The sequence below is a fragment of the Vipera berus genome, assembly GCF_964194415.1.
Source record: "Vipera berus genome assembly, chromosome: 1".
Lineage (NCBI taxonomy): Eukaryota > Metazoa > Chordata > Lepidosauria > Squamata > Viperidae > Vipera > Vipera berus.
The window spans coordinates 244,280,449-244,296,613 of NC_138202.1; the positions used below are offsets into that span (position 1 = coordinate 244,280,449).

Here is a 16,165-nt window from a genome sequence, read left to right on the forward strand (position 1 = left end):
TGTTTATCTTTTAACTAATTCATGTGTTACAATGTTATATTCTATACTTCTCTCACCACTGCTGATGACAACCAATGGGAATTTATGTTGGTCAAAGACAAAGAGAGGGAGAATAAAAAACTGCATTTCCTCTTAATCTGCAGACACATTAGTCTGCATGTGCAAAGTGCTGAAGCTATTCACTTAAAATAATCTACACCATATGTAAAAGTTCCATTGTAAGGTATTCTCTGTGGAACATTAAATATCCCAGCCATTCATCAGATAACTACTAGCTATTAACACTTGGCAAGTAACATTGGCTCACAGACAAATTATAGTACAAAAGAATCATTGGTTCTGCTTGGATTCAGATCTGTAAATCCCTGTTATATTAAAAAGCAATGTCTTAACATCAGAAAAGGTTCCTCCTCAAAAAAAATGTGAAAAATAAAAAATGTAGTTTTTTTAAAAAAGCCACACAACTATGAAACAAGTAACTTAATGAGACCTATTTAAAATTGGAACTAAAACCAAACAAACTTTCATTCACTTGTTTAACATTTTAGAAGTGATACAATTGCTTTCTACTTCCTTCCATCAGGTCTAATATTTTAAATAAAGCAGTTTACTATTATTTCCCTCTTTTTAAAGTATCTTTTTGTTCTTTTATGCCCCTTTAATTTTTTATACTTTTTTGCGGGCAGGGGGGGGGGAGAGCGGCTGTCAGTACTTACTTCCAAACATTTCTAGTCAGTAAAGTAAAAAAATGCAATTATTGAAATAAGAGTATCAGGCAAATAAAGTACAAACTTCTTGAATCAATTATTGCAATTGATTTCCTCAGAAATCAGTGCTGAAATTCAAGATTTTACTGTTAACCTCTAAACACTCGGGATAAAGAATATTTACTGTTTTCTGTCACGTGGCAATTAATGTAGAAACTTAAAAAGCTGAAGTGAAAATCTCTTTCCATTTACTGTGAGAAAATGTTGGTTTCAATAGAACATGTTCTCATTTAGAGGGGAAGAGTTTAATAAGAAAATAAACAATTACCATTTGCTTTTGGTCATTTTGGTAATCCCAGAGTAGGATGGAGCACACCAGGTGGCTTGTTTGACTGATCAATGTTGCCAGTGGGGTGTGGGGGTTATTGTTTAAATAGTTGTATATTGGGTTTTTATATTTTGTAAGTTGCCCAGAATCACTGAGAGTGAGTGGGCAGCCATATAAATTTTCTAAACAAATAAATAATTCCAACCCAAGTGACAATCCTAAATTGCTCTTTTCACTATTCTTTCATAATCCATTTTGTGTACGGTTACCCTCTAGATATTTATTTAGCTATTTATGTGCCATTCTTCTATGGATCCCATTTCACAAAAATGTGATTCTGGGCAGCAATCAAGTTATTTCAAACTATAACTCCCAGTATTTTTCTCCAGTAGCTATCCAGTTGAGGCGCAATATCATCTAGTGAGGCACAAGCTGTTATAATGAATTATGCAGCCAACAAAAAAGGTAGACTGCTGCATTACTTCCATGTAGTGACTGACTGGATATAGACAATGTGAAACATTGAAATCAGAAAGATCTAAATTAAAACTCATCCGTGGAATTAGCACCTTCTAAAAGCTGCATTATCTGTTTTTATAGTAGTTAACAAGAATTCCATGAATACCTGTTTGAGGATAGGTACAAGAAGACAAGAAGAAAGTGGATGTGTTGGCTACTAGCCAAATAACCATGCAACAGGAATTGTTCTTCCATTATGCATACAAGGCATTGCCATGACAATGTCTCTACATCTCTACAAAGCAAAACAAGTCCCACAATGGTTAATGCCAAACATATTACACTTAAAATTGGATTATGGGCAATAATGTGATGATTGATTTTCAAGATCAGAATCCTTCTTAATTTTTTTTTAAAAAAGCTACTAACATACTAACATGAAGGGACGCGGTGGCTCAGTGGGTTAGGACACTGAGCTTGTCAATCAGAAGATCAGAGCCTTGGTGGAGCAGTGGGCTAATGCCTCCTTAAGTAACACCAGCTGCCTGCAATTAGTGCAGGTTCGCATCCCACCAGGCTCAAGGTTGACTCAGCCTTCCATCCTTCCGAGGTAGGTAAAATGAGGACCCAGATTGTTGGGGGCAATAAGCTGACTTTGTAAGAATGCCGCTTGGGGGGGGGCGAAAGCCCTAATAAGCAGGCATATACATAGAATGAAGGCTATTGCTAAGCACATTGGTTTGTGCTTAAATTGTAAGCCGCCCTGAGTCTTCGGAGAAGGGCGGGATATAAATGGGATTAAAAAAAAAAAGATCGGCAGTTTGGTGGGTCGAATCCCGAGTGCCACATAACAGAGTGAGCGCCTGTTACTTGTCCCAGCTTCTGCCAACCTAGCAGTTCGAAAGCACGTAAAAATGCAAGTAGAAAAATAGGGACCACTACGGTGGGAAGGTAACAGCATTCCATGCGCCTTTGGCGTCGTCATGCCAGCCACATGACCATGGAGACGTCCTCAGACAAACGCTGGCTCTTCGGCTTTGAAACAGAGATGAGCACCAGCCCCTAGAATTGGAAATGACTAGCACGCATGTGCGAGGGAACCTTTACCTTTACTAACATACAACTGCTGAAAACATTATTTCCCATTTTTAGAGATGTACTAGAAATGCTGACACAGATCTCAGGGCTGGACACATTTCTTGTGGATGGAGAGCCACATTTAGTATTTGTAGTATTTAGTATTTGAGGGGGGGGGGTGAGGCTCACCTTGGAAAAGACAATGAAGCAAAGTGATTGGCTGTCACATGAATAGGTGAGGCCAAGTTTTAAATATTACTCTTGAGAGGAATGCAATCTGTTATATGAAACTATCTTACATAGGTCTTAAGTTCCAGTTCCAGTACATAGGCCGCCTCTCACTCCAGAAAGAGGCCTGAAGATTATCATGTATCTCGGGAGGGGGGGGGGGTAGAGAATGAGAGTTGCCTTACTCTGGGTCAAAGGTTGCTTAATCTTACTTCCTACTGATATGTACTTTATTAGCCTTGCTTTTGATAGATTAGGATTTTATGGGATAAGAAATGGAAGAAAACATAAAACTCAATCTTTGGGTTCTCCAAGATCAAATTGAAAAAAACAGATGAAGAAACTATACCTTGAAGTGCATTTTAAATAAATTTCTTTTGAGTCAAGCTCAATTCTTGGTGACTTCATTGGTTTGTCCAAGTAGGTTTCCTGGTAGAAATACAGAGGTGGTTTGCAATTTTTTTCTTCTTGTTTTTCAATTTCCCAATTCAGCCTACACAGTACAGGCATGAAAGTTTCTGTTGGTCATCCAAATATTAACTAGGAGTAAGTCTGTTATTTCTTACCCAGACAAGATCAGCCATCTTGAGACTTTCAAGGATTAACTCTGGCAATCTTCAAGCCAAATAGTCTTTTTTCTCTCTAAGCAAAGAGGGTACTTTTTATTTTTGCATGTGTAGCACATTGAGAGCATTAACAATGCAGAAATTGTGAATAGCTTAGAAAATTCATACAAAACTCTGGACCATAAGGTTGTTGTTTTGGCTATTTTGTGAGAATTATCATAGTAGCTTGTGAATCAAGAATTATAACTAGGGTTTTCAACTTGTTTAGATTTATAATTAGGTGACCAAGCTGGAAACAAACATACGTGGGCTACAGACCCAGAATGAATGAAAGAATACATACTAATGATTTTTATTTTTGCTTTAGTTCGGCTATTGAGGGAGATACAAAGTTCTGTTTCTTGCTTAGAGCCAGAAGAGCAAAATCTTTCTTTGTCCTCATTAACTCCATTTGTTATGTCTTCTAGACTCCCAATTCAGTTCTACCAGCATATAGCAGTTTCTAAAAATCTAGAATGTAACTTCGCACCAATGGTGCTGACTCATTCACTTTGGACCACAAAAGTGTGGACTCTTAATTCTCCTCCTTTCAATATAGCTGTATATTGCCCAATACACAGCATACAGTAGACAAGATTATTCCAGATCTTCACTTGTAATTGTAGCCTATGATGTAACAGATCAGACTTTAATGTTGTCTTTTCTTTGGAAAAGCAGAGCACAACTGCATTCATTTGCTAACCTGAGAGATGTATGCGGTAAACAGCAGTGCTTTAGATAACTTCTGCTATTCCTATTCTTATTTTCTCCTTGCCAGTGACTATAAATATACATACCCTTAAACTGATACCAATGCCTATTTCAGCTACCAAATCAAATCAGCTAATATGGGTTTCAGGAATTATGTCTGTCCTTTATTTATGTAAAATAATTTTGGTTTTAGCTGTTATAATTTGCCAAGAATAAATTTATTTTAAAGACTGTTCTCAGAGCACAGTCCCTGAAGTTTGTCAGCAATTTCTCAATTTAAAACACACACGAGAGGAGAAAATATTGCAATTCTACAAGTATCTACTCATCTGTCAGCTCTACTGAGTTCAGACAGGGCCAGATAGCAAGGCTTCAATTCTATATGCACAAACTCTTGCTGGGGAAAAAAGGCCTAGTAATAACAATAGTACTTAGACTTATATACCACCCCATAGTGCTTAACAGCATCTCTGGGCAGTTTACAAGGTCAGCATATTGCCCCCAACAATCTTTGTGTCCTCATTTTACCGACCTTGGAAGGATGGAATGCTGAGTCAATCTTGAGTTTCAGGATGAAACTCCAGGCTGTGGACAGAATTTGCCTGCAATACTGCATTCTAACCACTGCACCACCAGAGCTTTAGTAAATATAGCAGTACGTGATGCTGACAAGAGAATGCCACATTCTAATGCTATGCATACCAGTTATGCACACAGTTTTGTGAAGCCAAGTTACATTAAAATAGCAATGGGGGTCACCATGTGGCTTTGAAATATGTTTTTTTCATGCTTTGAGAAAATTGCTAACAGAAATCAAATGGTTTCCAAATGTTCTATAAAGGACAATTTTATATGAAGCAAACCTGAAGTGAACACCAAGATTTTAAAAGAGCTCTTGGGGAGTTTAACAATAGCAATCACTGCTGTAAAGTTTCAAGTCATTCAAGTTGTTCCAAATGCTTAAGAAATGTATTGCCATGTTGAAGTTACAACCACATATTTTCTTCATAAGAAAAGCCTGTGTTGAATGCAGAACTTTTTTGCAAGGAACAGGCATCTAGGACAAAAAAATATAGCTCCACTACTCATAGCTACCTTTCAATGTAAACATCTGAGTTTATGACTTCCACCAGCCCAGATTGTGCTGCCAAACTTTTAGTTACAAGATTTGGTGGGCATGAAAAACAAGTAAAGTATACTTAAGGTTTCATTTGACCTAATACAGTTTCCATTTAATATTCCTTCCCCCTCACCCCACAAATATTCTAGGCCAAAAATGTCACTTCTGCTTGTGATATGATTGCCATGTTCCTTCCAGCCCTCATAGGATGGGGGAAAAATTTAAACAAGGAAAAGTGGCATCTCTGACTACGAGAAATTGCTTACCCCGGCATCTAAAGATGAAATTTAATGTATTTCTATCAAACAATTCTAAGTACAGATTGATAGGTAATTTTTTAATTATTTGATAAATTTGGTTTTTTAATTAGACTTGTTTCAAAGACTTGATTTGCAAAACTCATATGGTAATTTTCCACAGCATTTTTGGAACTTGGGGCACAGTCATATGAAACCACCATTTTGTTGTGGGCCTTGTTATAAAACAAACAAACAAACAAACAAAAAAGATGGTAAAGGGGAGAACTTACTAAAATGAGGATGTATGTTGTTAACACAAGTTATTTTTCAACCAAGTTCTAATTATTGCTTCCAAAAGATGGGACAGAAATGCTTGTATTTTGCAAGCAAACTCACTTAATCTCTAAAGCACAAGATGATGAAACTACTATTCTTGTCAACAGCTGACTAGAGGTCTGGAAGGTTGCTCATGATGATAAATCAAGGAAGGGATCATATAAAAGGATCAGGAGGGCCTGAAGGTGACAGACTAACTCTTGATGTCTCTTCCGCTGCATCAGAATACTTAAAAGATATGCCTAAGAAATCCCTTTAATGTAGAGGGGCCAAATGCATGAAGAACAACATAATTAAAAGAATTGTTTCACCAGCATTCTCTCTCGAACTTGATGTATGTAATCAGGAGTCCTGGAAAATGACTGATTTGGCAAACAGTTCAAAAGGAAAGAAGAACAAAAACATTTTAAAAATAGAAAAATTCTATACTGCTCCTATTGCATGAAAACCTAAAGATCTTACAATATAGCAGCCACTTAATCAGTTTCGGTAGGATAGCCATCACACAAGGGGCATGCAAACAGCCAGAGTTCATAATAATTTGCTTCATGGTTAGTGCTGTTGATTATTCATGTAGGTGCTCTTAACTTTCTCAAACAATTCAATGTTCACCCAAAGAAAACCATACTGCATTGGTTTTGGAAGAGCAGCAGGTATATCTACACATTCAGCACACACCAATAAAGAAGTTGTCATATTATGGGATAATTAAAAAAAAAAGAAGTTCCTGTGCTTCACTGTCAATCCAGGGTCCCATGAATCATGATGTCCCTTGACGTTTCTGTTGTTGATTTCGGATGACCTCCAACTGTTTTTTGCATTGCTGGTAGTAGGTGGAGAGACTTTTATTTTCATCTAAAAGCTTTTTATGCTCTTGTACTAGACGTGATGTATTTTGCTGGTCTTTTTCATCCTGGTCCAGTTCTGCTATTAGTTCTTGCCTACATTAAATAAGAAGGTTACTTAATTAATTCACAATATTAACAAATGTTCATAGGCAAATTCACTGGTAGCTAAATTCAATAAGTAGATTAATTATTAGGGTGCCAGAAAAAAAACACTAGATGCGTGATATATAGGCTGGATCACAGACCCATTAAGGTGCAAATACCTCTTTTTGCCTACATATTTATGTATATGAATGCCCTCTAAATTTTTAATATCTGTCATTTTTAGCCAGCACAGCCAATGACAAGGACTATAGAAACTGTAATCAAGAGTAACTGGAATAAAACAGACTGCTACGCAACATAACATATTCACACATATTTTTTTCTGTGTGCGTGTAATCTATGTATCCAGTAATCTATGCATAATGCAAAATATCTGACAATAAAAGTGGAAAGGGAATACTTATTTTAACAGCAGAAGTCTGTTGAAAAGTAGAAACTGTGACAGTTATTGGTTTGGTGCATCTAAAGATACTCACCCATGTTGCAATATCCCACCATCTTCTTTTAATATGTAGCTTTACATATGTTTAATTTGGGGAGGAGGGGGCTTGTATCTGTGTATCTCTTTGTGTTTGTCTGTGTGAATGTATGCATATCTCCTTCCTCCTGTCTAAACCCATGGTGTGAAGACAGGGTAAAGTAATAACTGCCTGAGTGAAATTATGTATGACACAGAAACATGGGAAATCATAACACAATGCAAGTATTATTGTGAGTAACATTATCTTGAGTTAAAGGGAGAGATTCATTTCATGTAATGTCATGAAATACTTACATTTGCACTGAACATAAAATAGAAAATATTTTTCCTATTATATCAGTGAGCAATTGGTGTCCCTAACAGCCTTCAACACTTTCCTATAGCTTCACAAAACTGCTAAAAAGGACACCTAACTAACTACACAGAATTATTTTGGTACATATTCGGGTTTTGTCATTTTTACACCCTTCCTAAAATAGTATGTTCTATGGTGAGATGAATAGTTGTTTAAATAGCAGAAGAGAGACTCCTCATGAGTGTCCCTCATTTAGTAGACGAGGTAAACTTTCAAAATATTTTAAGTCTCTATTTTAGAATACTAAGTATTTCTAGTAGATCTGCATTGAATTATTTCATTTTTCTCTAGGACTCCAAGGTACCTCGTACACAGTTCACTTAGGCCATGTATTTTTGGGGACCTACTTATGAAAACCTACTTATATAAGTTTAATGAAGAGAATGACGTGTGCTGAAATGGTAGCAGTCTTCCAATATCTCAGGGGTTGCCACAAAGAAGAGGGAGTCAAGCTATTCTCCAAGGCAGCTGAAGGCAGGCAAGAAGTAACGGATGAAAACTAACCAAGGAGAGAAGCAACCTAGAACTATGGAGAAACTTCCTGACAGTTAGAAGAATTAATCAGTGGAACAGCCTGCCTCCAGAAGCGGTGAATGCTCCAACACTGGAAGTTTTTAAGAGGAGACGGGACACCCATTTGTCTGAAATGGTATAGGGTAAACTGCCTGAACAGGGGGTTGGACTAGATGACCTCCAAGGTCCCTTCCAACTTTTTTATTATTATTATTATTATTATTATTATTATTATTATTATTATTATTATTATTAATAATAATAATAATAATAAAACAGGAAATACTAGCTAACAGTTTGAATGCTGAACTCTTTCTTCACTAAGATTTAAAAGTACTTCTGCTACTATCAGGCATACATTAATATAAGATTGATGGTTGAAAGAGAATAAAGAGAACTGAGGAAAATGTTATGAAAATAGTAAAAAGAATTTCCTATTTAGGAAACAAGGATTCATTATGAGTCTGGAGACAGCATCTCACACATGAGATAGACTAGCCTTCCTGAACCTTGCACCTTCAGACAGATTCCATCTTACTATGAAATGAAAATGTTGCGCTTTGCAGTAACTGTACTACATCAAATTTATGAACCAAGTTACCTACGTGATTGAATATATTTTAAAACTTACTTTCTTTGCAGCAATAAGGCAATTTCTGTTTGAACTTTCATATATTCTTGGGCCATTTTACAGTGCTGTTCAAACACAGCCATAGATTCTTTTGAGTTTGGACATGGTGCTAGAGGCTGAAAATAAAATCATACAGGTTAAAACTGTATCAGCTGTTATAGAAACATGTAAATACATGCAAATATGTCCTTAATAAATTATTCTAATTCTCGTAAGCATGAGAATTAAACTTTGTCCATAATATATCTTATTGAGAGAACAGCAAGCAAAATAAAGATATTTATTAATGAAAGAATGTCTGACCCAGGCAAAGAATATCAGATGATCTATACCATAGGTCGGCAACCCGCAGCTCTGGAGCCGCATGCGACTCTTTAAGCTGTCTCCTGCGGCTCCCAGCCGCCTGGTGCGCGCGCACCTCTCCGAACGGGTGGAGGTGTGCGCGCACCACTCCGGACAGGAGGAGGTGCGCGCGCACCACTCCAAAGATTTTTGAGAGCTGCGCGCGCACCTCTCGGAACAGGCGGAACAGGTTCGGGCGGAGGTACGGTTTGGAGACCTGCTGGTGCCAGTTTAGGAAGCTGCCGCGGCCCGCGATACCTTTCTAAACCGGCACCAGCAGGTCTCCAAACGGGTGTTCGGCCAGAGGTGCGTGCGCACCTCCGCCCGAACACCCGTTTGGAGACCTGCTGGTGTTCGGCCAGAGGTGCGGTTTGGAGACCTGCTGTTGCCGGTTTAGAAAGCTGCCGCAGCCCGCAGCAACTTTCTAAATTGGCAACAGCAGGTCTCCAAACGCGTGTTCGGGCGGCAGTTTGGAGGTCCCGGGGGTGGCTCCGGCAGCGCCCGGGCTGAAGGCAGCGCCGCAACCCAGCGCCCGTCACCAGGGAGACCCGTTGCCGTTGGCGTGCAGGTGCGTCCACATAAAAAAAAGTGGAACCGCGCGCGTGTATCCACGCACGCGCATGCGCAAAAACCAAAACATTTTGCGCATGCACAAAACATTTTGTTTTAGGCGCATGCGTGTGCGTGGATGCACGCGCGCAGCTCCCACTTTTTTTATGTGTGATGGAACCGGTTCCCAGTGGCTCTTTTGCTTTTTCAGGTTGCCGACCCCTGATCTATACAAAATATAATGGTAGACAAGCATGCTGCTGTCTGAACCTTTCTGCAAAAGATAAAATATAAAAAATATAAAAAACAAGAAAAAAAAGAATTAAAAAGGAGAAAATAGGGGAGGCGAAGTTGCAAATGAATAATGAAAATAGAAAAATAACTTTCAACTTTTTTCAACAGTTACAAATACAGAAATTCAATATTACAAAGTATTTCTACAATCATAAGAAGTTCTAATTGTCAACTCTCAAAATTAATATAGTATTCCATTTGGTTTCTAGCCAAAAGTCCAAAAGTAGCTTCCACATAGAAACAAAGCTAGACAAAGTCTTTCCTTTTGAGCTTGTCATTCTTGAAGAAATGCATTTTAAATGGAAAGCTTTCATTGCAGGTTTCCTGTTCTTTCCCTGGGATGCAGCACATACAGATGCCAGGGAACTGTGTTGAGTGTTGAGTTCAGAATGTGAGATGCATTGTGGCAATGTTGGCATATGGCAACCTGATCTTGGGAGGTGTTAAATTAAAACTGCAATTCATTGTTATCAGGTCACTAATTCTGACTTAACACAGGAATCGCATTGTCAATAGTTAGTTTCTATGCCAAGCAAACTACTTAAAATTATGCACTCCATTATTTTTTGTGATGTGATGACCCCAAATCAGGATTGTATTACACATATAAATTAATATAAATATCCAATGAAATTTGGCAATGAAATAACACAGTAATTTACCTGCAACTGATGATCTAATGTAAGATATGCCATTGGGATGGAGTTATCAGACCCATTGGTATCTGTTGAAAAAATACAGATATTCTGAATTGTAGTGTTTAAAGACATGCTACTTGTCCTCAATTATTGTGTAATAGTACATTCATAGATCTACCAAAAGTACTTGTGCTAATTAGCAACTAAACTACTATAATAATGTAAAACAGTATGATAGCTGAAGTACTGCAATGATGAATGTACTACGTTAGTACACTAGGTTATTTTTTGTTACACCAATGATAGTTCACTAGATGCATAATATAGGTCTAGTTACCATGAAGGATTTGCTATGGTAGAAAAATAAAGAGCTAGAATGGTAAATGAAGAAGATGGATAAAGGGAAAATATAAGATACTAAAGAGTGGCTTTCACTTTTATCCACACCTAACATAAGGTATATTTTATTTTAAACATATGCAGTAAGAACATGCATCTTGGTAATAGGCATAATACATTAATTCAATTCTAGTATACATATATTCAAATGAGTTTGTTCTTCTGGGTCAAAGTATATTTTAACATGCAACATACACTTTATGGATTTTATGTTGTGAACATATTTTTTTAAGAACAAAAAATTCATTTTGTCAACTGCAGGGCTGTACATGTTGTTAAGTAATGCAAGTTTCTTCAGGAAAGAGTCAAAAGCAAGGCCATATCTGAAATTTTCATAAGAACACCAGATGTTTTCAGCAACTGCATCTTGTAGTATTTTCTCAAAGCTGTTTAACAAGCATTTATCCTAAAGATATTTATGGGGGGGGAATAAAAGGGCAAATCTGATTTTTTTTTAAAAAAATTAAGAATGCTTGCCTATCAACCTGTACATTTTTCAAGATTATATTTCTTTTCATACTAGATTTCATACCTGTCAGTGGATAAAAATTCGTGAACATTGTATGAGCATTGCTTTCTAGTCTGCCTTAAACTAAAAACACATACAATTGTCCTAATTCATATATCAATGTCTTCGCTTATTTTATAATAAAATACAGTGCATTCAGAAAGTATTCAGACCCTTCACTTTTGTCAATTTTGTTACGCTGCAGCCTGATTCTACAGTTGTTGAAATTCGTTTTTTTATCATTAATCTACACTTAGTATCCCATAATGACAAAGTGAAAACAGAATTTTAGAAATGTCTGTAAATTTTATTTAAAATAAAAAACTGAAATATCACACAGGCATACGTATTCACACCCTTTGCAACAACACTTGTAGATCAATGAGAAAAAAATGAATTTCAACAACTGTAGAATCAAGGCTGCAGCACAACAAAATTGACAAAAGTGAAGAGGGTCTGAATACTTTCTGAATGCACTGTAGTTTACCAAGTATATTGAAATATATTTCGTAACAAAAAGTAAACATCTAACTTCAAACTTTGGGAGATACCTTTGCAGGTTCGCTTAAAATGTCTTTTCATGATCCAGCACCATGTGAAAAAGGGCAGGCCGGCAGGACAACAGACAGGTCAGTCCCCTGATAGCATCTGCCTTATCACCCTTCATGATTATGAGCAGCAATGAAACTCTTAAATAGTATATGATGGCACTTTGTCACTACTTTTTTGCACTCTATTTACAGGTGTGTTTCCATACAAGAGCCAAACAAAAGATGGCGCCACTATAGCAATATCCTCATTTACCTCATGAGAGATGCTCAGCAATGTTTTATCAACAACTTTATAGTTACAATCTAAAATTGTAATTTCCAAGCCCGGTTGATATAAATGACCATGCTAATTACCAACACTCCTGAAAGCATTAAATGATAAACAACTAAAAGGTCAGGCATTGTTTTACCTGCAGAGTCATCAGGGGTCCATGGTAGATTACGAGCAGGCTTTTCTGAGGTTGGTCCCGAGGTAGTGATCATTCTCACACTAGGACTAGATGATCTACTGCTGTTTCTGCTGTCCTGTAGCAATAATTAAAAGTAAACAAACTCTTTACTATTTACGCAGATGAACGACAATACGGTAAATACAAAGTTCTTCTGTAGATTAATTACTCTCACAGAGATTTTGTTATCTTCACCTCATCTAAATGTAAAACAAAACTGTGATCCAATACAGACATTTTAGTGTCCTTCTATTAGTGTCCTTCTGTTACAGGGGTGTCAAACTGCCAGCCTACGGGCTGGACGCGTCATGCTGAAACCGCACCCACCCCCATTGCCGGCAATGGAAAAAAAGTTGCAATACGTCGCAACACGTCACGTGACATTGCAAGTTTGACACCCCTGTTCTATTAGAACCTCTGCCCAGTATAGTTATGCTTTGTTGCATCTTAAAAACTGTGTTATATAGTTAGAAAAAGTATCAAAATGGGGGAAGCGAAAACAAATTCTGGATGGTTTTTTTTTATAGTCTGGTGCCTTCTAGTTTAAAAGGAAGCTGGGCAAGAGGGCACAATACATAAAACCAAATGGAGAAGAAGTGAATATATTTTTTTCTCTCTCTTTTATCTGACTTCTAAAACTACGTTTATTCCTGGAAACTAAATGCAGGGGGGTTCAGGACCAGTACATGGAAGAACTTTTAAAAATGCTTAATTTTTAGAACTTGCTCCCTTTGGATATGTTGATGGATACTAGTTTTGAAAGGGGACTACAAAAATTCATGAATGAATTAGAGCCATGGTGGCACAGTGATTAGAATGCAATATTGCAGGCTAATTCTACTGACTGCCAGTAGTTCGATTCTCACTGGCTGAAGATGACTCAGCCTTCCATTCTTCTCAGTTTGGTAAAATGAAGACCCAGATTGCTGGGGCAGTATGCTGTCTCTGTAAACTGCTTAGAGAGGGCTGTAAAGCACTGTGAAGTGGTATATAAGTCTAAATGCTATTGCTAAACACTATTAGTCTTGATGGCTGTATATGACTTTCAAAAGCAGCATCTTCTAAATAGTACTGCCACTGAGTATATATTCATTATTTATCAGACTCTTGGAAGCTTAGACATAATGGGCATATTAACAAAATATGAGAAATAACCGTAAACTGGTATAAAATATAGACTTCCCATTCACCTGGGCCTCCAGAACAGCTCAGTGTTTAGCTTCCTCCAATAGCCAACGAAGATTGGGGCTAACCTAATCTGAAATGGGAAGCCATTTCAAAAAGCTGGTGCTATCATAAAAAACAAAACGCCTCTGAGTATTGGCCCCTCAGTCTCCTGATAATATCTAACACAGGTACAGCAATGCACCAGCTGAAGCTGAGCAAAGGCCCTGCTAGCCATGGCTTCCACTTGCTTGCTTAAACAGAGGCCATCAGTGTGGAAGCAGCACCAAGAGGTGGACCTACCTCCCAGTACTAACTCATTAAAAAATACTATTATTATGTTAAGAAAGGCTGAATGCCAAAGAATTGAGGCCTTTGAACTATGGTGCTGGAGAAGACTCCTGCGAGTCCCTTGGACTGCAAGGAGATCAACCCTGACTGCTCTTTAGAAGGCCAGATCCTGAAGTTGAAACTCAAATACTTTGGCCACCTAATGAGAAGGAAGGACTCACTGGAGAAGAGCCTAATGCTGGGAAAGATTGAGGGCAATAGAAGAAGGGGACGACAGAGAATGAGGTGGCTGGATGGAATCACTGAAGCAGTAGGCGTGAGCCTAAATGGACTCCAGAAGATGGTAGAGGACAGGAAGGCCTGGAGGAACGTTGTCCATGGGGTCACGATGGGTTGGACATGACTTTGCAACTAACAACAACAACAATGTTCAGTTTGGCCCTAAGTCTTGATACTTGTTTAACACTGCATAAATAAAAGGACAAGACTTTGAGAAAAAGGTGCCTAATAAGCACTGAAATGAACATGGTACAGCAGAAAAGGCAACATGACAGTCATATCGGGATGTTTTACCCAACATGTCAAGCATTCGGAGTGGCTCGACTTTTATTTTAAACACCTTTTTCTGTCATCAGAATTGTTGCCACAAGAACTATGGGTTTCTTGGCTTGATTATGTCAGCAGCCACAGTCATTCTAAACTAAAACAGCTTTTGATTAATCTAATGGCTACTTTCTTAATCAATGTAACAGGCCGGCAAACTATGTGAAAAAGGTGCTTTGCACCATGTATGGGAATAAACATTTTTTTTCTGAAGCACTAAAGTAGCCACGTTGTTTGGAAAGCTTACAGAGCTGTTTATAAATTTATATGCCGAATCTGATTTCTACTGCAATTTTTATTATTCTTGATTTGCTAAATCAAGACATCAAGATTTTGTGTGCAAATATATGTGCACAGACACTCTCCTAACTTCAATTTAATCCCTTCTCATCATGAAATTGCAAAGATCATATCCACATATAATTGCATATATACCCTGCATTCACTCTAAAAATTGCCATTTAAAAATGTACCCAAAGCATAAGTTTTGTATAGAAAAACTGTTTATAATAGTGGTTTTGCCCTTCTTCCCTCAGTGCTTTCACTTCAACCATCAACTAACACAAATGAGATACTCTGTATGATACACATAAGAATATCATATAAGAAATATCATTTTGTAACATTTTAGTTTATTTCTTATTTCCCTTAACCACAAAGTCCTAGTAACCTTTTCAATATACATCAATGCTTAGTATTTAGCAGTAAAGAAACACAACTGTTAAATTAATCAAAGCTGTAGTTCTAAGCATCCTTATTTGACACAAGCCTCACTGAACACATATGCATATATTTCAAAGAGAGGAAGATCAAAACTTTACTGAATCCAAGAAATACATAGTCCACAACAGTTTGATAATCATAATATCTGGCATTCCAAGGTGTAAATAATGTAGTCTTTGAAATGTCATTTCCTTAGAACTAACTCTTGTATATCTTTCAATGTATTATTAACAGAATTATAAGTTTGGTAAAGGCCAAACTGAAAGAAAAATGATTAGGAAAGCTTTCAAAATTTACATGATATATTCACAATCTTAGTTCTCCTTAGATATATTTATATGTTCCAATTTTTAGATATTCAATTTGATAGGCGACATGCAATTCTTAAATTTATAAAATTCGGGCAATTTTAAGTGAATCGGCCACATTGTGTATTTACCTGGTTGGAATCTGTTCCAGCTACACTGAGATCTTGAATGGATCTGCGCCTCTGCTGTCCGTTGCCTGATAGGATAACAAGGAAAAAGAAACCACTGAATTTACACCAAGTGAGAATGTTGCAAGAGCGTGTACAAATCCAGCAAGGAAATAAGAGTCTGTTTGTATATAGGAAGGAGAGGGGAGAGCAGAGACAGCTGCCACGCCCACCCACCCAGCTTGTCAACAGAAAGTATATCCTAATGCAATAAATCCTCCATGAATAGTCTGCACTTTTCTTTACTATCTTCTGTCAGTTGTGCTTTTAACAAATGTTGGATGGGCAAGTGTGGGGCTGGCTTTAGCGCTGATGGTGACATCTATTTCAAGGGGATTACGTTATGGGGATTTCTCGTGCAAGGTTGCCAGTTATCTAGTTTCTTTGCTTAATGAATGAAAAAGTGCAGCTTCAAAAATGGTTAGGAAATGTCAAC

General features: G+C 37.4%; 1 protein-coding gene across 4 annotated transcripts in view; it reads right to left on the minus strand.

The window, feature by feature from the left end:
* Positions 1-3,701: 3,701 nt before the first annotated feature.
* Positions 3,702-16,165, minus strand: part of MAP3K7 (mitogen-activated protein kinase kinase kinase 7) — a 43,735-nt gene continuing 31,271 nt past the window's right edge. For 3 of the 4 annotated variants that reach the window (XM_081313503.1, XM_081313504.1, XM_081313502.1), the window contains 5 exons: positions 15,694-15,758; positions 12,435-12,549; positions 10,591-10,652; positions 8,744-8,859; positions 3,702-6,751 (listed from right to left, as the gene is read on the minus strand). In XM_081313503.1, the coding sequence (XP_081169629.1) occupies positions 6,571-6,751; positions 8,744-8,859; positions 10,591-10,652; positions 12,435-12,549; positions 15,694-15,758 (539 nt within the window). In that variant the 3' untranslated portion in view covers positions 3,702-6,570. The remainder of the gene's footprint in view (positions 6,752-8,743; positions 8,860-10,590; positions 10,653-12,434; positions 12,550-15,693; positions 15,759-16,165) is intronic. The other variant, XR_014024581.1, reaches the window with a different exon arrangement.